Here is a 23,168-nt window from a genome sequence, read left to right as displayed (position 1 = left end):
TGTCTTGTAATAATATTCCGTATTTTTTGTCACCCTCAGATGTGAAACCTTGGAGTCACAAAATCCTTCCAAATCGATATTAATAGCAATTTATTATAGTTAAAATATATGAGAAAACTATTTTTCTAATTTATGTTTGCATGGTTTTGTTGCTATCAAGGAAAAGATGCCGGGACCGAATGAATATCTCCATTTATTGGGTTTTGAGTGTGGTTCCTGCGTCAACGCGAGCACGTGCAGTCCTGTGATGTATTCTGGTTCGTTTTGTCGCCACCATTTTGTTGTCGTCGTTGACGGTTCTGTTTTTTCTAAAAACGGAGAAGAATACTGCCTTGGGTATCGTCGGAATCGACATGGTTCTCCTTCTTTACGTTGATAGGACGCTTGGTATGTGGATCCCGTATTGGATTGGGTAGAATGATGTGGTTGTATGTTGGAGATATGCTGACTTCGTTCTGCAACGATACGCTTTCCCAAACCCTGCAAACATGATTGAAAAATAAGAGCAGTTTATTGGAAGAAAAAATTAATTTAACAGAGCGATAATTGATAGGAAAGAACATAGAAATAGTGGTTAACTCATCTCGCTTGATTTCCGCGTTTAGTTAATTTTCGCGCGGTGGAAATTTGGTCGAATTAAAACTGCGAAATCATTAATTTCAAAATAGAAAGGCTCTAACAATAATTCAATTTGTTCGTGTATGTTGTTGAAGTAAGTAAAAATGGTTAATTCGAATCTAGTATTGTTGACAATACCTAAGACCTAAGTCATATCGTAAAGAGACATTACACGGGGCGCGAAAATGTAAAACCATAACAGTACGTGCGTAAACTTCTATCTGAAGTATGGAGAACTTACGTTTCCAAAATATTCTCCTTTATCTTGTAATGAATTTCGATTGTCGTGTGTAGAGAAGGGGTATTCTTTTGAATTATTCTGTAAAGATAATATAGTGTTTGAATTAACAAAGTTAATTAACATTTGAGTTGTAAGCGTCTGGTCGCAAAAAAGGTTGAGGAGAAGGTTGAACAATAAAACATCATCTACCAAGCTCGTACACAGGGCCCTTTGCATTACAACATTTCGGGACTGAAGACAGAGCTACTCTCCTCCGTTGTTGAAAAAGATTAAGTTATCATACCTTGATTTTCTTTTGAAATATAACGGGAAATTTGACAGGTTCTTTCAGATCGTCCGTCGTTTTCGTTTTTGTTTTGAATTTATACTAAAATAGAAGCTGTTGGATCATATATTTAAAAAACTAATTTCTCAATCGAGTATGAGAGGTGAAAAGGTCGAGGTTACTATTTTTTTCGCAATTTACAACATAACGTGTCATTGTTTATAAATTGTTGTTGTAAATATCGCTTAACAATATTGACCAGGAAGAAAAAGCGACCCTGATCCCAAGGCATTTTTTACTAAACAATTCGATAATACACAAATTGCAAGACTAAGAAATGGCTCAGGGCACTTAACACGTCATTAATTATTGCTTTTAATCGTCGGATAATGGTTCTTTAATCGACTGTTGGATAAGTGTTGCTAAGACTTTAGCCAAATAAAGTAAATGTAAGCCAAATAATTCTTCTGAAAATTTTAGATTTCGCCACTATATAACACAAAAGATATTTTTAGTGTAAATCCTTACAAAGAGGTAGATAATTTTACCGGCCAGACCTCTTGTACTGACAACTATCAGGAAGACCTGGAAAAGAGATGAGAAACGACAGAACAGAAAATGTCATCATGATTATTACGTCGCCCGTCATAATCAATATTTACGACTAATTTAATGTGTTGTACTTTTATCTGCACGTGAATTACTGCAACTTGATTCGTCTTTCATGGGATATAATTCGGACATGACATTATAGAGAGCACGTTGTATACTTCAACTGTTTTGCTACTTAGTTCTTACCCAATCACCATCTCTGTTTTGATTAGGAACAAATTTCCTTCCTTTGCCCATTTTAAACAGTGAAGAATGATTCTCCTCTCGGCCTTGTATATTTCTGACGTCATACATGACGACGTCAAATTATACTGTTTATTCATTTTTAGAAAAACTACAAGACGAACAAAACAAATGCAGTGCGGGAATAATGCAACACGCGGGATCTATTCAACGTAAACCACGTGACACCAAGCGTGAAATTAGTAGTAAACAAGACACGTTGTGGAGAGAGTGGCTGGTGAAGCGTTGCTGCAAAAAAAGTTATATTTTGTATAAACGATTGCTGTTATTCTTGAACAACTTAGCTTAATAAAAACCCTCAATTTTGTTGCTAAATTCTAAAATTAATGTTGCTTATATTATCAAGTTAGTTGACTTGGTAAAAAGTCAATTCTTTGTCGTGACACATTGCACATCCATCTAGCGGGCACTAACCAGAGGGAAGTCAAGCCAGCGATATGGGTGATTCGGACGGTAAATCCATCCCTACAGCTTCGCAAAATATGATGCAGCCTACGACAATAACTGATCGAAATGAATTGACAAATGGAGCTTTATTGAAATTGCATAAAAAAGACAGAACACGAAGTAAAAGTGAGAGTCACCACCCATCCCAAGAAAACCCTAATGAATTGGTTGGCATTGTTGTGAGGTCTGCAAAAGACAGAACACATGATCGCAAACCTAAAAATTTAAAAGGAAATGGAAAACCTAAAAAAGGTATATAGCTAGCTAGCTAGTTGGCTTGCAGATGGCATAGCTAGCATATATACTCCTCTAACTCTAGACACTTCCACATATTTAGGAGGGGGGCATTCAAACTTTAGACGGTACAATTAATGCCAATTCGACGCTAGAATTTTTTCCCACCCCCTAAAAAAAAAATTGATTTTAAACGGCTTTAAATGTACAACATAAAGAGATCATACATAACTTGAAATACTAACTATACAACCTTGTTTTAATTCTTCAATTTAAAAAACAAATTTGTTTTTTATATAATAATTGACAGTGTTTTAGCCCGCACATTCCCCCATGTCCAATCGATGTTGACCACAGCAACTTCAGTTTGGATGTCCTCCCTTGATGCTTCAAAACTGGTTAGAATGTTTTCTCTCAGTGATTTTGCATGTTCTGCAGAGGAGTATGTGCTAGTCATGTGATAATTTTCACACTTTCCTTACATGGCTTAAGAGGGTGCCGATAAGACGCAAGCGCCCACATAAATAAGGGCAACTTTTTGAATTAAATTGGCAGTTGTCCTCCAAAACCGCCCACACTTTCCCACACTCACCCGGAACATTCCTGAAATGCAATTTCTTGTAACATACCATGCAGATGATTGTTGGAAGAAGGGCTTAACGAGAAAAGATAAATTAAGTTTATATATATAAGTTATTTATCAAGCAAATTTTATCAAAAACCATGAAAAACAGTTCTTTTAAAAACTTTGCTGCCACATTGTAAGATTATTTTAATTTTATAGTTTTTTGAATCATTAGTGTCTGTTTTCCTTTTTTTGGGGGGGGGTCATTGTTTGGGTCTATGCCGGTTTTATCAGGCGAATACTTGAATTTTTTTCAAAACATCAAACTCACCTAAAAAATTCCCGCACTTTTTATGGCATATGTGGCTTATCAGCACCCTCGTCATGGCTTTTGACTCTTACTGAATATAAATCTTAAATGACTATACCAGCACTTAAAGTAAATATTTCTTTACTTTAAAAACCCTTAATCAATAAAAGCCAATCCTAGCTAATATACTGATTCCTGACCCAAATAAACAACATGACCCCTTTGTAAATGGTAACCACAAATTACAGCTAGTACCTGGCAATTTATATCGCTCAGCTAGTCAAAATTTTTGTGGAATCGGGGGAACAATTAATTGCTTAGCTGTTATCTCATTTGATCACCAAAAACAACATGCAAATGACATGCTTCACCTGTGAATGCCCCTGCAAACAGCTGGAGCTATCAGGGTGGATTTATTATAGTAAAAAAATATCATCATGGATGATATCAGTGTGGATGCTTCTGTTCCAAACTTCACTTTTGTTTAGCTGGAGGTGGTGGCAAAGGTACTTGGGGTAAAAATGGTGAGGTATATGAAGAAGAGAGCGAAGACCCAAAAGATCCTAATTATGATTCTGAAGAAAACAAGGTGGGTTATATTTTCTTTTGACTCCACATTTGTTAAGTTTGTGCACAAGTTTGTCCATGTCTTTGTATGTACCCTGTGTTTTCATATATCTTCGTATTGTATTAAGGATTAGAATTTAACCATTTATAAAAGTTTTAGGTAATACCATTGTGGATCATATAAAAATGATATATTTGGTATTTTAAGAATATGTGCCTACAAAACATCAATATATTCATAGATAGGCTTGATTGTATATATTTTAAAAGTTACAATTTTTTACTTTCAATTTAAAACTTATTTAGGAATGATTTAAAATTAATTTTGCTGGCCTGGAAGGTGCTTCTCTAGTGTCTGCTAAATAATAATAATAATAAAAAATATTTAAAATGGCTAGCCAGAAAATCACAAAAACCTATAGTTAGTGGATTGTTTCCACTGGGGGTCAATAGAACAAAAAAGAAACAAAAAATGATAAACCTTAGACTGCCTCAGCTTAATCAGACATGGTAACATTTATAATCTGTGAAAATTAAAAAGAAAAAGAATAAAAAACAAAAATTAAAAGGTTAAAAAGTGATCTCCATTAGAATTTGCCAAATACATTAGAGGTGGAAGTCTTAAATGAAAGCAGACTTCCATCACAGGTCACTTGTTCTGGAAGATTATTCCACACTCTGCAGCTCTAAATGGAAAGGCTTTTTTGCCAAATTCCGTGTTGACCAAGGGAAGTGTGAACCTGTTTTTTGAAGCTACTCTTGTTTGATGATTATGACAGTTTTTTGTCAAAAGGAATTTTGAGCGCATGTAATCAGGAGCAATGTCATTCATGACTTTGGAAACTAAGATGGTATCGTTTTTGATAAGTAAATAATTCATTAAATATTCCCTCTCTTTCCCAAGAATTTATTCGTTTTTCTAGTTTTTCCAATCGGCCTTGGCACAAGCCCATGCCGAGGAGCAGTAGTTGAAATATGGCATGGCAAGTGCATCAATTAAAAGGTTTTTTGTGTGAGGTGTTAAACAGGATGCAATGTTCTAATTTTAGAATATTTAATTTTAGTATTCTATTTATGTCATTAATGTGCTCTTCCTATTGCATTTTTTGATCAAATGTTACCACAAGATATTTAACTTTTTCGCTCCTCTTCATAGGAATATCCTTTGAAGAGAAGCGATTTTTAACTGGCTGTGGTTGCCGAAAAAGATTTTTTCAGTATTGTCAGTATTAATAGTCATTTTGTTATTATTCAGCCAGAGGTTGACTTGTGAAAGTTCTAACTTGACCTGGGAGACAAGGAAACCAAGTTTTATGGGACGAAGTAATTGTATCATCTGCATTAGATGGTGGTAGTTTGAATTGATGACAGATTTTAAGTCATCAATATACAAAAGAAAGAGCAGGGGCCCCAACACAGATCCCTGCGGCACCCCAAAAGCGTCTTCTTGAAGCAGATCTGAGCCTGTGTCGTTTTCAAGAGTCAGCTGCATTCGGCCCGTTAAGTAGGACTCGAACCAGTCAAAGGCAGCATCTCTGATGCCAAAACACCATAGTTTTTTTTTACAAAATTTTAATGATCAACAGTGTCAAAAGCTTTTTTAAAAGTTTTGTTGGTCGAGCTCAACAAGAATAAAAAATCAGAGACATAGTTTTCGAAATCCGAACTGTCTGTCATTCAGGAAGTTGTACTCAGAAGTAAAACTAACACTAACTTTTCAAAAATTTTCATAGGAATTAGCAAAATGGAGATAGGTTGATAATTAGTAGGATCTATTTTATTGCCACTTTTAAAAATAGGCGAGACCCTTTTAGTCTTCCAACATTTAGGTACATAACCAGTAAATAAAGATTTGTTGAAAAGACTTGATAAATAAATACTTAAAACTGACGAACCTGCCTTTAGCAGTCTTGAACCAATTCCGTCCAAGCCTGTAACTTTATTAAGCTAATGAACTAATTATTTTTTCGACACTTTTGGTCTCAATATGAGCCCACCGAAAATCGTGTCCGCTAACAGGTGGATTAACATTAGTAGTGTCAGAAGAAAATTTAGAGACTAGTTTGGCACCAACATTGACAAGAAATGAATTGAATGTGTTGGAAATTTCTTTTGGGGGAGAAGTTTCTGTACCGTGGTTTTGTAGTACTCGTTTTATCGAGGTAGTATTACCTGCCTTATCAGGAACCAGTTTTTTTAGGGTTTTCCAAAGTTGTTTTGGCTGTTTTTGAAAGTCCTGCAAAACATCATTATAGTACTCGTTTTTAAGTCGATTTTTGAGACGTATTACCTGATTCCTTTTTTGTTTGAAAGCTTCCCATGTCTATGTCTATGATGGATTTTGTTTTTGCTGCTTTCCGTTTTAAGAAGTCTCTTTCTTTGATGGCTATTATTAATTCATCAGTAACCCATGCCTCAACATGGCCAGAAATTCTGTGTGTTTTGAAAGGGGTCTGTTTTAACATTTTTATTCAGTTTCTCATCAAGGTCATCATATTTATTAAAATATGACCAGTCTAAATTCCTGAGGTCCTTCAGAAAAGCCTCTTTACTAAAGTTCTTGTAGCTACGAACCTGGATAGTTTTAGGTTCAAATTTTGGCCCTTTGAATTTTCTGATCACAGAAACTAAATTCTGGTCACTGATGCCTAAATCCATGACACCAGTTTTAGAAATGCAAGAACTGTTAGAAAGTATCAAGTCTATAAGAGTGCTACTTTTTTCAGTAACACAAGTTGGCTCCGTAATGTGTTGTTTTAGGAAAAGAGTTGAGCATAATTCCTTTATTTTGAAGGAAAGAGCATATTTTGAAAACATGTTAGGGATCGTCCACAAATTTCGTCTAAATTTGGCTCATTTTAAATTGTCTTATAAATTTGTTTTATTCGTCTGAACTCTTTCGTACAAGACGATTTTTTGTGATCACATCGCAGTGTCTTAACCGTCTTGATTCGTATCATATCGTCTCCTTATAGTCACAAATTCGTCTCCAAATATCATATTTTAAAAACAAATTTGTCTCCGAATCGTCTCAATTCGTCTATGAATTTTCTTAATTCGTCTCAAATCATCTCTGCTATAATAAATTCGTCTCAAAAGTTCAAAAATAAATTATTCCATTGTTCTAGCAGAACGGCAGTGGCACAGCTGCTGATTAACCTAAGCTACGTTGTTTGTACTTGTTCGATTGTTAAATGTTACGGTCTGTATATTTAACAAACTCGGCAACATTTTGTCACAGCAAACTTCGTCGTTGAAGCTGGAACTATGTTGTGGAAAAGTGAAACAAATCTCACAAAAAATATTATTATTGGTCGTGACAGATGGAATAATCTTGAGTTATTTTCTATATTTACTGGTAAGTATATCTAAAACTGAATTTTAGCCATAAATATTCTTTAAGATTAGGATTCTTTAAAAATGTTGTTAGGAAGGAATATATAGATATTAAATATAGATAGTTATATGCGAAACATAGTACACAGATCAGGGATAAAGGCAAAATCTATGTCAAGATGTTTTTTTCAGGTGTATTTAGGTGTATTCTGCCTGTAATGGTTCGAACATTTCAGTATATTAGTATATTAACTTAATACATTTAAATGTTATGTTGGGGAGCTAAGAGAAACTGTCCTTTTCGAATTTTTCAAGAAGGAAAATGTAACAATTTTTATCTTCTGCTCTGTGTTCGAATCGTGATTCATTCATTGGTTTCAGAGGGTCAGAGCACACATGCGAGTGAGTTGTCTTTTTTTATCAGTTTGATTCTTTTTTTAAATATGTAATGAGAAACATAAACATGCTGAACCTATAACCCAAAGAAAAGTTAGAATTGGAAGTTAATACATTTTATCATAGTTAATCTTAGAAATATCTAAAATTTATTTTGTAAGACATTTTATTTTGTAAGGGAATAAAAAAGTGCGGAATAAATTAGAACAAATTCTTTTTCAAACAATATTAAAATAAAAACTTAAAATAAGAAGGCAAGTCAGAATAGAAGCTAAAAAATTTTATCTGAAATTTACCACGGTTTTAGGAAATCAATCATATCAACATTTTACGTTATGCACATTTTTTTATAAGAAACCAGTCCATAAATAGGTAGCTACATACATATGCAAAAACACTTTTACTTTGACCTATAAAAAGGTTTTTTATAGAATGCGGGGAAAAAAAAGTTCGGAACTTGAGAATTGACCTAAATAATTTTGTCTATTTATTTTATCAATCTGTGGTGTCCCGTATTTTCTGACTTGCCTTTCGACATTTTAAGTTAATGATCTCATTTAAATTGTTTTTTTATATTATTTTCAAATTCCTTCTTATATTCCTTCCTGGCCTTCTGCAAAATTATTCCCATTCTTCATGGTGACAACGCGTTTTTGTTTTTGCCACCATTTAACCTGCCACCTGCTAATTCGACAAGGGTGAAACGCTTAACCAGCTCTTTTTTAATTAACGCGGAGCATGGGTTAATTTTGCGTAGCGGGTTTTCTTACCAACGGGTGGTGTGGTTTGCGGAGTTGCGACTTGCGGCCGTGCTTCAACATGTGTGGTCTCCGTGCCCATGTCATTATGTTCTGTGGACAAGAAAAGTAGCGGATCAAAATTACTTTTCAGCATCTCAACATAACTATTCGGTGGCTGGGTAATTGTTGCTGGCGAGGGCAATGGTTCCTGATAAATTTGATTTTTAGCGTCGTACAAGTTTCTTTTTTTCATGATGTAACTCTCAAGCACAGCAGTTCTTGCACTTAAAGCATTTACTTTTGTGTCCAACTTCTGACATAGGCCCAATATCAAAGCAGTGTTTCTTTTTGTTTCGTGGATTACCTGTGCCAGATTGTTGGACTCAAAATCGATTTTATGGTCGGCAATGTTAAAATTGGAATGATGTGAACACAATCAGCAATGAAAGAGCTTGTGGAGACGGTAGCAGGATCATTTTTTTAAGTGGACACGATTGATGTTAATTCTGGTGTGATATTACAAAGAAAATTTTCCAGAGTCAAAAGATTGATGGCTGGCGAAGTTTTAGAAGGTGAATGATCAGGCGATGTTTTGGATAGTAAATGGTCAGGCAAGGTTTTGGATGGTGAATGGTCAGGCGAGGTTTTAGATAGTGAAAGGCCTGGCAAGGTGTTATAAGGTGAAAGGCTTTTGACTGCTTTGGATGCAAATGCCAAGTGCAAGGATTTTAGTTGATCACTTGGTAGGTGGCTCTCATCTGCAATCTCTTTGCTAGAATCTGCTACGCTATCTTCCACATCGTTACCTGTGGGCTCTTCTTCACTGGCTTCCTCTTCACTGGCTTCCTTCATGTATTCGTACATGACGGAGTTGCCGCATCGTGTGGTAACCTTCACAAAAAGAAAGTTTTGGAAAGCTTAAAAACTGGATAAGTCTAAATAAACAGGCTTTGGGAGATATTCTTTACCGGATAAACTTTTTGCTTATTTTATTCTTATTTTCAACAAATATCAGCCTTTGTTCTAATAAAAATTAAATAATTGTTTCTTAGTAATTCTAGAGTTGCAATATATGTGTTGTCAAAATTATGCATCATTTACGCGATACAATGCAACGTCTTCTGTTTGAAATCGAATTCGAACGTGATAAAAAAAGAAAACATAGAAAAAGAAAAAAGCAGTTTGCATACACTTTTCTTAATGTGACTATGATATGACAAAAATAGAATCTATTTACCTTTGCGTTAACATCAATGTTAACATCAACAATGAACTTTGTTTTTCAAACCCTATCAAAAAGTTTTTTGAATTGATGGCATTCCTTGATACCAATGACCATTTTGGAATTGGCAGCCTCACATTGTTTGTGTCAAGCCAAACGTTTTTGCATAGCCTGTGCAAGTAACTTTCAGCCTCTCCCCACTATTCTCTACGACTACAGCATTAAGCCAATGCCTAGTTTCGGGATCCTAGGCTTGTACTCCATCTAAAAGGACGCGTCAATAGGTATTTGTATACACTCTACATAAATAAGTATTTCTGAAAGACGGACTGTCTCACGTCTAAAAAATATTAGAATATTGCTTACTTTTTCTTTCTATCGCTACAACGTAAAATTATAACTATAGCTAGCTTGCTAGCTAATTTTTACTATATATCGACGACAATTAAAAACAAATCTTCCAGCAACGTATCCAAAAGAAAACATTTATTAATATTAAGAACTTGTCCAAAAAAATATTAAATAATGTATATTGTTTAGCTATAGCTACAGTCTCCACTCTAAGATAAACCCTTGGTTTACACTGTCCGTGCCTTTTTATCCAAATATTCCTGCAATCTCGTCCCCAGATCTTTTTTTTGCTTTGTTTTTTTTATGAGAATTTTTTTTTGCTGATTCAGCTTTGTAATGTGTTCATGAATACGTGCCGATCTGGATACTATTTTAAAAGACGTTCACAACTTTCGGCTAAAATCAATCACAAAAGTTACCCGCGCTAAAAATCACAAAGTTTTTTCTCTTGGTTTGTAAGAGAGTTGATATCCTGGATTGTTCTTATTGTACGGGAAAATTCTTAGTCAGGTGATTCTTTAATGATTTGAGCCTTACGCTCTTCTTATTTTGTTCTTTTTTGTCAAAAGCGAAGCTCGTGTTCTTAAACAAACACGTGTGGACACAAAAACAGTGAAATTAACATATACTCGGCTACCTGAGGCCAGTCCTTTTTTATTTCAGGGCAATTTTCAATATCTCAAGTTATGAAGAATCTGGCATAACTTCTTGGACACCATATTATTATATGAATAGTAAAACGCAGGATTCAAATTTTCTGAAAAATTTTGATGACGTCATAGGCCAAAAAGGGTCTTTAATTTCGCAGGAAATAGCGGCAAAGTCTTGGCATAAAGTGTTTTTAAAATACTCTGTCCCAAATTGAAATTTTTACCTCCCACGAAAATATAGTAGTCAATTTCAACAAATAGCTTTAGATTTACTAGAATGCGCGTTTTCGACATTTTCGCGATTTATATAAACTTGGTACACGGTTATCCTGTACATAGACCACATAAGACGCACCTTTAACCCTTTCTCGCAAAAATCACAATTGTTTAATGACGCGGGAAACCGCTTCAAAAAAACACGGATAAAGGGCGTTTTTAATCGTTAAACAATCAATCGTCATCGAAATTTTTCAGAAAGTTGAATTCTGCGTTATACTTTACATATAATGATATGGTGTCCAATAAATTATGCCAGATTCTTCATAACTTGAGATATTGAAAATGACCCAAAATTAAAAAAGGACTGGCCATGTCCATATGTCTATTAATGGTCCATTAACCTCATGTGTCCGATTTTGTCTGCTTCTAAAAAAAGCGTATTTGCAGCCATGATTGCAGACATCATATTTTGTTGTAAAGCAGGGCATGATGCGCGATGCACTAGAAATATTTCGGCATAGTTCTGTACCATCTCAATGAGCGTTTTGTAGTGACCTGCAAAAAAATCACTATGTTGTGGTGTTGAACATGTGCCTCCAAATTCTCTTATCATGTCTAAAAACTGGTTCTTCCAAAATGGTAAGGATGAACAATGGTCACAATCTGTGCTAGTACAACGTGCAAACTCAATTTGTTATGCTTTCTTTTTACAATGCTTCACGAAAAAGCGGTATTTCTGTTGCAGCTCTGTAATTTCAACAGATGATTTTATCGATTTTCTGGATGCAACACAAATCTTTTGATAGTATCGTGCGCGCACTTGATATCCTGCAGCAATGGATTTGTTGATAGGAAGGTTTCTACTTTTATTGTAAAACCATCATATATTTTATTGTTCCAAACTTTCAGCAAACCGTTGCAGCATTGTCGAGGAAATTTAACCATTTCTCAGATTCATTTGGATTATGTGTTTTTCCATCAACCTTGACGGGAAGCGTTACTCCTGCCAGCTGCTGGGTGGGGAAAGACTAACATCTTTCTATAGGATTAAAACAGGAGTGCCCCGAAGCATAACATTAAATGATCAAACAATCCAAACGTAAATTCAACCACAAATAACCCAAGGACATCAGGTTAACTGCTGTCTTTGTTGACCCGTCGGGGCTTCTATCTGCAATTGCAACAGCGTTATAAACATTTTTAATTTTTTTTCTCGTTGCAAAAGACGAAGAAGATAGTTTACATGCATGACGTTGATGGCTTCTACTAAACATGAAGGATATAAATGTATGAAAACTGGACCTTTACGGGACCATTTGATTCGTTGCGGGAATACCAACATCCACTTTGTTGTCATCTTACAAGGAGATTGTGTTTTCATTGCATAACTGCGCTAACTCATTAACCAAGTTAACTTGGGAGCAAATAAAATGAAAATCTTCATGGATCTTTTTTTTTCTCCCGTGTTGCGCTTGGGCAGAACACATGCATCAACCAACGATTTGTGACGCTTGCTTGAAGTGGTTTTTTTCTCCTCGGTCTCATGAGGTAATGAACTGCGCTCTTACTCACATTTAACCTGAGCGTACTTTTTATGTGAGAGACTATATCCTTTAAGCTTACACCATTTGTGTACATAACACTGTCTCTACGCCTCAAATGGGCCTCGGTAGAGTTTTGACTTATGTAAGATGTGATGCATGGAACCAAGCCCGGATGTTGCTCCTGTAGCGCTGGTCTGCCTCGTTTTTTTGAAGCTGAAGTAAGAAAAAGACTATTCTATAAATGCAAATAATGACACGAATGATTACTAAACAAGTTTATTAATGTTTATTTAGTAAAATCTGACTTGAGGCTGGCTATTCTTACTTTTGAGACTTTCAGTCTGTTTTATTCTTATTTTGTTTTTAATAGTAAGAACACGACTTCAGATTTTAGCCTCTATTTGTTCTTATTGATATATTTTTTTCCCAAAGTTTCTGAAATTTATGTATTTATATACATGAGGTAATGTGTTTAAGTCCAGCACAAAATATAAAAAATTCAAGACACAAAAAAGATTACTGAAATACATTATTTTGTTCTTATAATTTGTGAAAGAATTCAGGTTGAGTACGTTTTTAATGTGTTCTTAATTATTGGCAAAATCTCAGCCTAAACGCTCTTAAAAACGCAGTTTAAACAAATCGCGTATTGAATGACAAAATTGAAGGCTAAAGGAGAAAAGTTTATCCATTTGATCTTTTTTGTGATAGTTTACAAAAAGTTTATTCAAATCTTAATCCATGGGCACTAGGCTGCTCAACTGAGTGTCTAAACAAGCGGCTATCTAATTTTTTCTCTTTATTTTTTTTTGTCTGAAATCATTTTACGTAATGCAACCGCACGTCACACAGTTTTTTGCGTAACATTATTTGCTTCTGACAAGCCGTTTCTATCACATAAAATTGTTAATAATTTTTTTTGCAATGTGCAGCCCACCATAATTAAATTGTATAAGTATAATTATACATTAAGTTAATAAACAGTGCAAGTTGACAAAAACAATAAAGCAAAAAGTGTTTTTTTTTTTTTTTTGTAATTTTCACAAGCAATATCCCAACAAATTTCAATTGCTAATTATTTACTTCTTATGCTCATACCGGCATGTGAAAAGAGAAAAGTTAAAATAGAGCAATGAGGTTTTTCGAATATTTGTGTGTTGTTCGTAAAAAATCTTTTAAAGATTTTGCATCATCGAGCTTTATATTTATGAATAAAGAAAATATATAGTTTTATAATTATTATAGTAGTTTTTTTCTCATGACTACGGAAAAATCACAAGATAAATTGGGCAATATATTGACATTGACACGAATTAACAAAATATTGTCTCCTGATATTTATGAGACGATTTTTAAATCGTCTTAATTTCAATTAAGAACAAAACGAGACGATTTTTTTTTAACTTATTCGTCTTATACCTTCTCGTTAATGGGACGAAATTTGTGGACGATCCCTAACAGTTAAGATCTCTGAGATAAAAACTTCTTTTTCTTTTAGAAGTTTATTAAAACACTGTTTAAAATGAGTACACAGGTTTTCGGTACACTGCAAATCACTACCTTCAGGTGGCCTGTAAACCCAACACACGTAGATAGGCTTACCTTTTTTCAGGCACACTTTCACCCATAACGATTCAACATTTTCGAAGTATAGGTGTTTCAAAAGGTGGCTATCCAAGTTTTCATTAACAAAAATCAGAGCACCCCCACCTCGTCTATTCTGATCATTCCTATAACAAACATAGCCATCAATTTTACTCCATTGTCAGTGATGGTGTCATCAATTTTGGTTTTACAGATGGAGAATACATCAAGTTTTGTTTGATGTAGCAGAAGTTTAACATAGTCTGGTTTGGATGACAGACCATTAATGATGGGATGGGCCATTTTTAAGCCCTTCTCATTTCTGATTGCCTAAAAATCAAAGTTTTCATCGATAGTAATATTGACGTTGCCCGGAATTTCGTCACGAAATGAGTCCTTATTCGCAAAGGGCAAATTACGAGAAAGACAGGGACTGCAAACGAAAAACAGTTTATCTTCAGGAGTCTTCATAAATTGTTGATATTTTTTATTAGAAATACACTCACATTTTTTATAAGCCCATAATCCACACTCGTCACATGAAAGTGCTTTGTGTGTTTTTGCCACAGGTTTTAAGCATGAAGAACAGGGATACTTACAGGACCTGGGTTGAGGCAGATGTCCCCTGACAAGAGGATTAAAAAATAGAAATAATTGTGCCTGCTTGGCTTAAGTTTTGATAAAGCCATTAATTTTAATTGGAGAGTGAGCTGGCATTCAGAAACTCTATTGTAGGCATCAAGTGAACAGATGGAAAAAAACTCCTATCTAGTCGACTCATTTCGTTGTTGTTGGGTGAGCTACTTTTGAAAGAGGGTTTTGTATTGCTCAAAGATACAACGAACACAATGTGCTTTAGCCACACATTGTAAATAAATCATAAAGTTCATAAATAATTCTTCTTAGGAAGGATTATGTAACCTATTTTATAATCTTGCAAAACAGCACAGTAAAACACTTATTATAAATTATTATGCTGTGGATTTTTCAAGTAAAACATCTTCATAGATACATTGTTGTGAATTACACACATCATAATATTTAAATTCTATATGCGACTCGAGGTAAAACAAATGTGTTACACATATATTTTCAACATAAATGATGTGTATCTGAAAATTTAATTTTTATCATAAAAAGAGCCTGGATATATAACACATGTATAAGTTTAGATAATGTCTGGGACAGTTGTTTAATTTCTGTTTGGGCACCTATTTTGTATGTCATTAAAAGTGACTTTCCAGGCATATGTATCGGTATTCCTAAAATCATTTCTAGCACACAATTTAATATATATAATAAAGTAATAAGTGCAAGTCTTCTGAAAGATATGTTGGATGTAACACGAATGTTCTAAAATAAATTTATTTGTCTTATATTCTCTGATTAGGATACTTTGACTTAATGAATTCAATTTTCGTACTTGCATTTATTCTTTATTGTATCTGGCATCATAAGTGTAAATTAACCCTTGTTATGGCTAGGAACAATGGCTGTGAAAACAAGGCATACCAAGTAAGCCAATAAATCTCAATCGAAATCAGAAAACTTTAAGAATGGACATATGTCTATTTTCGTAAATCAGCATATGCTATCGTACTGAATCAAAAGAGATTTGCACTATGCTACTTAACCATTTCAATATATTAAAAAAGGTTGACTGGAAATAGATATTTAAAATAAAATAAAGATTGTGTTATAGTGCGTGATAGGCAATCACAGTTTTTTTATCTAGCATTTTAGTACGGTTAGTATTTTTTTCTGCTTTTAATTTTAAAGATTCACACTTTTACTTTATTATAAGGATAATGATGTTGTCATGACTGAAGTTATTCCTGATCTGACATCCTCTGAGTTTGATAATGTTGTCACACCAATAATAATGGTATGCAATTTAGTTTCGTATCTGTGTTTGTAAATTATGGCAGAGAATATGTTGAATTACACTGCATGTCAAAATAATAATTATCATCTCTTTTCTTTTTACTAGGAATACTATGATCATGGTATAACTGCTGAAGTTAGTGTAAGTAAAGAACTCTATTCAAGGGAATGTTTTTGTTTGCATTTCTGATAACATGGAATAATTTTTTATTGTTTATATAGGCATCACTAAAAGAATTAAACATCACACACCTCAAGCATCGAGTAAGTTCATGTACTTATATTTTGTCAAACATCTAAATAATAATAGTTCAAAATGGCTGCTATGCAGTTTTATTTCCATTGAATATTCATTCTTAAATACATCTCTCTTAGATTGTTTATCTGGCAGTTGTTATGGCTATGGAAAAAAAGGTAAGAGTTTTTTTTCAATCTATGGATGATTCCTTGGAAGTATTTTTGTCTCATCAAGAAGTCTAAACCATTCTTGTCACTTTTACTTTTTAGGGTGCTCAACGAGAGCAAACATCTGTTCTAATTTCAGATTTGTATGGAGACAGAATTGTGTATGAACAGGATGTGGAACTAGGTAATTTATTTTTAACACCGTAGCGGCATGGAGAAGGGGGGTGGGGCGAGGCAAAAAAGTTGCGTTTTAGAATGTTAAAATCTGAAAATTCCCTCATGTTACCTTTTTCCCCCTCTCAATAAAAACACAATTGGGGTTTTAGCTACAACCCTGCTTTCGACGTGATCCTAAACCTAACAGTAACACTGCTAGTTTTTTAAAGAGCTATTTATTTTAAAAGCTTAGGAAATATTGTAAGGTTTTTCGTACCAGGAGCTCAATTTTTAATCCTTAAGTATTTTTAAAATTTATTTTTATCAATTTTATAATTAGAATGAAGGGTATATTTGAGGTGTTTATAACTTCTTTTAGGCTTTCAAGCACTGATGAACGCTTTATCCGAACTTAAGTTGGATACCCCGGATGCCGCGCAGGTATATAGTTGTAACACTTTATGAATGAGGTAATGTTATGTTTTTCTAAATTAAACCTTTTTGCAATAGGTGTTAGGTCAGTTCATGGCCAGATGTGTAGCTGATGACTGTTTAAATCCGTGTTACATCAAGGATCATTTAGAACATCCAACTGAATTATCAAGGTAAATCTCTTTAATGTCGAGGTTATAAATATCCGAGACGTTTTATTTTGTAAATATCTGTAAAACATTTGTTAAAATTTAGAAAGGCACTCGAAGCAGCTCATAAGCTATTACAAATGAAACACGGAATTGTACGATTGGATAACGTCTGGGGTTTTGGTGGTGGAATAAGACCTGTGAAAACATTAATTAAAAAGGTAAAAGTTACAAATGGGGAAAAAAATTTGTTTTGTATTACATTAACACTTATGGACATCTCTTGCAAGTTCATTAATCTTCATTTTATAAATTTGATTGAAGACAATTTTTTATGAACACAACTGTTGTATTGATAAAAAACTACTTTGCGCATAACATACTGCCTGGAAGTGAGCGGGATTCGATCTGCTTTCCCTGCAACTTGAGCCACACACGAACCCACTGCATTACGTGCAGCATTATGATCGATATAACTAATGCGACGCTTGATAATGTAAAAACCAAAAATAGTTGGCCTAAATGATTTTCTAATATAACTGTCCTCGATGATTATAAGAAAATTATTTTAAGCTGCGAATAATTTGTTAAAATACAGAAGTGCAAATTCCTTCAGTTATCTTGATAATAATTTTTTTTATTTTAATGACATAGTACAGTCGTCTGCCGATTTCGATATTTTCTGATTTTTTTGACTGATAATCAAACCAGCATCAATGTGATTCTCTGTGTTGTTTGACATGCTCAAGAGATCCCTGCCCAACATTGAGTGTAACATAGTTACGCACATTTCCCGCTTTTGTTTGATTTATTGATTGATTATATCTCAACTTAATTACTGTCCGTTAATATGGATGTTTCCCAGTAGAACAGTCAATAACAAAATTGATCAACTACATGAAAGAGCACTCAGGCTTGTTTAAAATGATTCTACATTTAATAAGTTTCTTGAAAAAAAACCGGCTCAGTTTCTATTCATCACCGTAATATACATTCTTTGGCAATAGAAATCTATAAAATCAACCAGGGTTTGAATCAAAGCCCGTTGGCCGATATGATTTCAATTAGAACAGACAATACTCTTCGACCTGATTTTACTATACCTACAGTAAGAATTGAAAATTATGGTAAAAATTCTGTTAGATATTTAGGACCTCTAATATGATGCATGATTCCGTCAACGATAAAAAAAGCTGAAAATCTTGCTAGACTTTAAAAGGCAGATTAAGAAATGGAAGCCTACAGAGTGTCCTTGCAGGTTATGCAAATTTTATGTACAAAACTTAGGATTTGTAACTATTTTTGGAGATCATTGCCGTCGTTCATGCATTCGGTGTAAATAGACCTAGTTAATAATGTGGCTATATTTTTATATTTTAGTATTTCTTTTAATATAATTGTATAATGATTGATTGATTGTTTCTTTCAGATCGTGCTTCTAATAAACGAATATCTTTCATCTAAAGATATGAGAGAAGTAAGATTGTTAAAAATTTTGCTCGGCATAGTTTGTATCTCTATAATAATAGCCGTTGTCTGTCTGTCTCTTCGCGGAAATGAGATATATAAAGGAAGGGCGACCCCGACCCGTCTGTCACACAAAATGGTAACCACAGTAGCGAGGCACGACATGCGGTAAATGAAGGACGGGCGAATCCGTGGATTTATCCACGGGCTACCAACTAGTATATTGATATTTTCACACATATATTGATATTTCTTACATAGGCAGAAAGATGTGTCATGGATCTTGACGTGCCTCACTTTCATCATGAGATTGTATACGAGGCCATCCTTATAGCATTGGAAAATGGTAGCGAGTACACATTGAACAGAATCACCGAATTGTTGAAACATCTGACTGAAAACACAATGATCACAACAGACCAAGTGAACTCTGTAGGTAGTTTTACTGTATGACTTACAGTTTGTTTTTAAAATTTAATATTAAATTTCTCCAGGGGTTGTGTACTCATTAACAACGTTTATTTAAGAGGATGTTCATTGTTGTATTGTAATTAAAATTTGCGTGGTATCAAACCCGTTGTCTACATTTAGTTAAATTTTGTTATGGAATTAACACTGTTTCACTGCACATCGTTTGTTTTAATCAGTAAAGTTTAAGAAAACAGACGTAACGTCTTTTCTGATGTGTGTTTCATTATTTTTCTCGCGAAATAGGCATGTGAGCAACAATTGATACGTACATGGATTTCACGCGCCTTTATGGTGTTAATTTTATTTTAGGGTTTTGAACGTGTTTATAACAACATGGATGACATCGTCTTAGACATGCCACGTGCGTACAAACATTTGGATTCTTTACTTGAACTTTGCTGCAGGGCTGATGTCATCTCGTTGGCTTTACGACAGAAAGCACCGTCGAGGTATTGAACAATCTTGTCTCCACTACCCGATTTTCATTCGAATGTCGTCTCTGTTAACCGATTATTCAATTCAGTATTATCTATTGACAGGGTGGGATACGCGTCCTGTAAAATTCGCTAAAGTCCTTCTTTTTAAAAAAACTTCTAATCTGTATTGTCCTCTCAAAGTTATAAATGTGACCAAATCTCCTCTTTAACTCCTTTATTTTTTTCTGCTACACGGATAATAGTTGGATAGTTTTGCTATTTTGTTACAGAGATTTTCCATGTTGTTTTGGTGATATAAACTGTTAGTTCTATCCTTCGTGTTAGCAGTGCATTCATTTATCCTGAAAGTAATACTTTTCTAAACATATTTGTTCTTGACATCAGAAATTGATAGACTTAATAAAACCTAAGAAATAAAAAAAGTTGTGCTTCTAAAATCCTTTATTTTTTTAAAAAAAATTTAATTTTTGCAAAAAAAATCCTCTGAATTCAGTACAAAATCTCCCTTACAATCCTCAAATTCGCTTTTTCTTAAAAATTTTTTGTAGCCACCCTAATTTAATTCCTGTAATTTTAAGGTTTAAATTCTCGAATTTCATAAATTCAATTAAATTTCGGCTCATGTCGATATTTGGGGTTATCCAGCCCAAACTGTATGTAAAAGATGAGTTTTGTAGCTTACGAATAATAACATGTATATACCATCTTTTCTGTCGTACACTTTTTAATTTGTGGATTACGCCTGAGTAGCCATTTCGGATAAGTAAAACATGTCTTGTTCCCTATCTTTATTATTTTATATTTTGCTTTATTTTTCACAGGGGACGCAAACGATATGTGAGTGAGGGCGACTTCGGAATGTCATCAAAACCACTATTTAATTAAACTTATGATGACACTTCTCAGCACGTGGCCACATGGTGTGCAAGAACAAGTCTAGAGTGTTGTTTTCCTTGATTGCTTTGTATTCGTTTTTCTCGTGTTTGTGTTGTAAGGATTGCTACCAAATAACAAAAGTTAGGTGCTATCATAGAAGCTAATTTTTGGACATTTTTATGGGCTGTTAATAATTCACCGTGTTTTTTTTTTGTGAAATATAAGAGACTTTAGAAATTACTAGAGATTTAATATCTAAAATTATTAAATGTTACTTTAAAGTTTTGGTGGCTACCCTACCATAAGTTGGTGTTGTAAAATACTATAGTGTTTTAAGGCTGTATTCTTTTTGTGGACGTTGTAGTGTGTCTATTAAGTAATTCGAGTTATTTTCAACTTTTTTTGTCAGACTTTTTTGGATGTTTTTACCCGAAGTATATCTCCTCGCCTTTTTTAACTGTTTCGTTAGATTCATGACTCGTTATAAACGTTTTTATTGCATGTTACTACGTATACGGAGCCTGTGTAAACACATATATATTTTAAAAATAAAACCTATACCTTATTAAGCGTGTTTGCGTTTTAAAGAGATTAGAATTTCATTTTATTTTCCGTATGGTGGAGTATTATCAAAATAATCCCGCGTCTAATATACATGGTCCTTTAGAATAATTAACGAATCCTACACTTGTGAAAATTCAAAAAAAGAACCTGTATGTTGTTAGTTTTTCAGTGTATGTGAAAAGTAGGGGTGATTATATATGTGTATTTGAGTTAAACACAAAACTGTATAAATAATTTGAGATTGTCGTATTTTATAAATACTTTTTAAGGAGGATAAATGTAATGAAAAATTACGCCTCTTACGATGTTCAGCCTGTTTATAAATGGAAAAACTGCGTCAAAAATTGAGTCAGGAAACTTCGTAAGGTACTAACGCAATTTTCCTTTTATTGACGTCATACCATTCCATTATAGTCAGACTTGTTATTTAAGGAGAATTTCTACAGTAAGTTTGTTTACTTCGCGCTTTTAAAAAATCGCGCCTTACAGTCAAATATACGGTACCGAATATCGCTTTTGTTTACAATACTTCAGATCAATCCATTACCCGGACACAAGTATGTATGGAGTACTGATTTACTGCGACGAATCAAACAACTTACATGTTCTGTAATGTCTGACCCGGAATTCTAATTAAAGTGTCTTGTAATTTTTTAATGTCATGGGAAAGTTGAGGTTGTTCTGACTTCGACCGTTTTGTCATTTTCGCGAAAATGAGTTACCTCAAACTGTCAAAACGGGACTTACTTAAGCCTCTGAAAAAAAATATTTACTGGTAAATAGCAGCAAACTTTCTACAGCGCGTGCCACAGCTGTCCGCTATGAAAAAATTAACCGTATTTACACAGCCTTGTCTTCAGAGGACCTCTTGACTCCTGAGCAGTTATTACGAAGTGGCAATTAAAAGAAGGAAAAATGCCCTGGCAACAAAGTTATGTACGGCCTTAAAATGTTTAACTATACAGTACATACTACACTATACAGTATACCTTCGATAACATCAAATTTACCTTGGAGGCATTACTGACTCTTCTCTCAGATCTTAAATATAAATTTGCTTAATTCAGTTTACTATAACCTTCCAGGTTATAGTACACTGAAGTAAACCAAGACAATCTTTCTTTTAGAAGTCACTGATTGTCAAACTTGTTTCCCTGTTGATAAACATCTCAAGTTTGTGGTATTTAAATGTTGTTTTTTTAACCGGTCGTTAGTTTAGATGGAAGAAAGGTCATAACCTACTAATATCATCAATTATTATAAATGCTTAGCTTCTTAAGCTAGCCGTTTGTTAAAAGAGAATACAGTCAGGAAACGTAAAACACACACTCAGCAGATTCAACTCATTTAATGTGCAAGCAAGATGTATACAGTTGTGTTGAATTGGCTAACTGTGATGTTTTTTTTATTGAAAGCTGTAATACCAACTACTACACTTCAAGTCAAAACTTTTTACGTCGGAGAAAATGGAACATTGAGCTGCAATTTTATCAACAGTACAAAATCAGTCGTTTGGCTGAAAAATAACAGGACTCTTTCCAACAACTACAATCAAACCTACGATGGAAGATTGATAAAGTTTTGGAGATTTGAGAAATCTTTTATCGGAATATATTCGTGCCATGAAATCGTTAAAGGTTTTCCAGGAAAACTATTAGTGGCTTATAATGTTTCGTTAGCTACTAGTAAGTAATTTTTTAGTGACTTTATTTCAAAAAGATGCAGCTCGATCATTTTGCGTGTCATTTGCAATAAACTTTGTTTTACACCACACGATTTTTTTTTCTCTGATAGAATTAGAAAAAAGTCTCTATATTATCTATGATACCCGTATTCTGGTAAGTCGTCCACGTATTACTTCCTGAATATGAAGGAGATATAGTATTCAACATGCGTTAGACCTATGTACGTTCCCAAGCCTTGTGGAGATAATGATGTGCTATTCTCCATAAAGCACATTGTAGTGAGGCTCATCAATGTCTGTTGTCGAGTGTAGCAAGCCCTTTCTTTCCTTGTAGTACAATGTAGTAAAGCGTAATTTTTCGTAGCGATGTGTAGCAGGCCGTAGTAGAACGTATTTCTTTGTAGTAGAGTGTAGTAGCCTGTAATAGAGTGTAGTAGAGCGTATTTCTCTGTAGTAGAGTGTAGTAGCGTGTAGTAGAGTGTAGTAGCTTGTAGTAAAG

At 34.0% G+C, this 23,168-nt stretch overlaps 2 protein-coding genes across 2 annotated transcripts; one reads left to right on the top strand and one right to left on the bottom strand.

Annotated features, from left to right (window-relative positions):
• Positions 1 to 9: 9 nt before the first annotated feature.
• On the bottom strand, positions 10 to 2,149 carry LOC130645919 (testis-expressed protein 36-like). Its single transcript, XM_057452044.1, has 5 exons — positions 1,912 to 2,149; positions 1,424 to 1,454; positions 1,143 to 1,226; positions 860 to 937; positions 10 to 480 (listed from the first exon to the last, which is right to left on the bottom strand). Exons 1-5 carry the CDS (start codon positions 2,028 to 2,030, stop codon positions 118 to 120), a joined length of 675 nt encoding a protein of 224 aa, XP_057308027.1. The 5' UTR covers positions 2,031 to 2,149; the 3' UTR covers positions 10 to 117.
• A 5-nt stretch (positions 2,150 to 2,154) lies between these two features.
• Positions 2,155 to 21,275, top strand: LOC130644353 (programmed cell death protein 4-like). The gene is made up of 14 exons (XM_057449916.1): positions 2,155 to 2,678; positions 4,024 to 4,124; positions 15,949 to 16,029; positions 16,135 to 16,170; positions 16,251 to 16,292; positions 16,404 to 16,442; positions 16,536 to 16,617; positions 16,969 to 17,030; positions 17,100 to 17,194; positions 17,277 to 17,391; positions 18,600 to 18,647; positions 18,899 to 19,069; positions 19,418 to 19,557; positions 20,367 to 21,275. The coding sequence occupies exons 1-14, from the start codon at positions 2,417 to 2,419 to the stop codon at positions 20,428 to 20,430; spliced, it is 1,338 nt and encodes a 445-aa protein (XP_057305899.1). The 5' UTR covers positions 2,155 to 2,416; the 3' UTR covers positions 20,431 to 21,275.
• Positions 21,276 to 23,168: the final 1,893 nt, after the last annotated feature.

Source organism: Hydractinia symbiolongicarpus, chromosome 5 (assembly GCF_029227915.1).
Source record: "Hydractinia symbiolongicarpus strain clone_291-10 chromosome 5, HSymV2.1, whole genome shotgun sequence".
Taxonomy (NCBI): Eukaryota; Metazoa; Cnidaria; class Hydrozoa; order Anthoathecata; family Hydractiniidae; genus Hydractinia; species Hydractinia symbiolongicarpus.
Note: the sequence above shows the minus strand (reverse complement) of the source record. Positions and strands in the feature narration are given on the sequence as shown.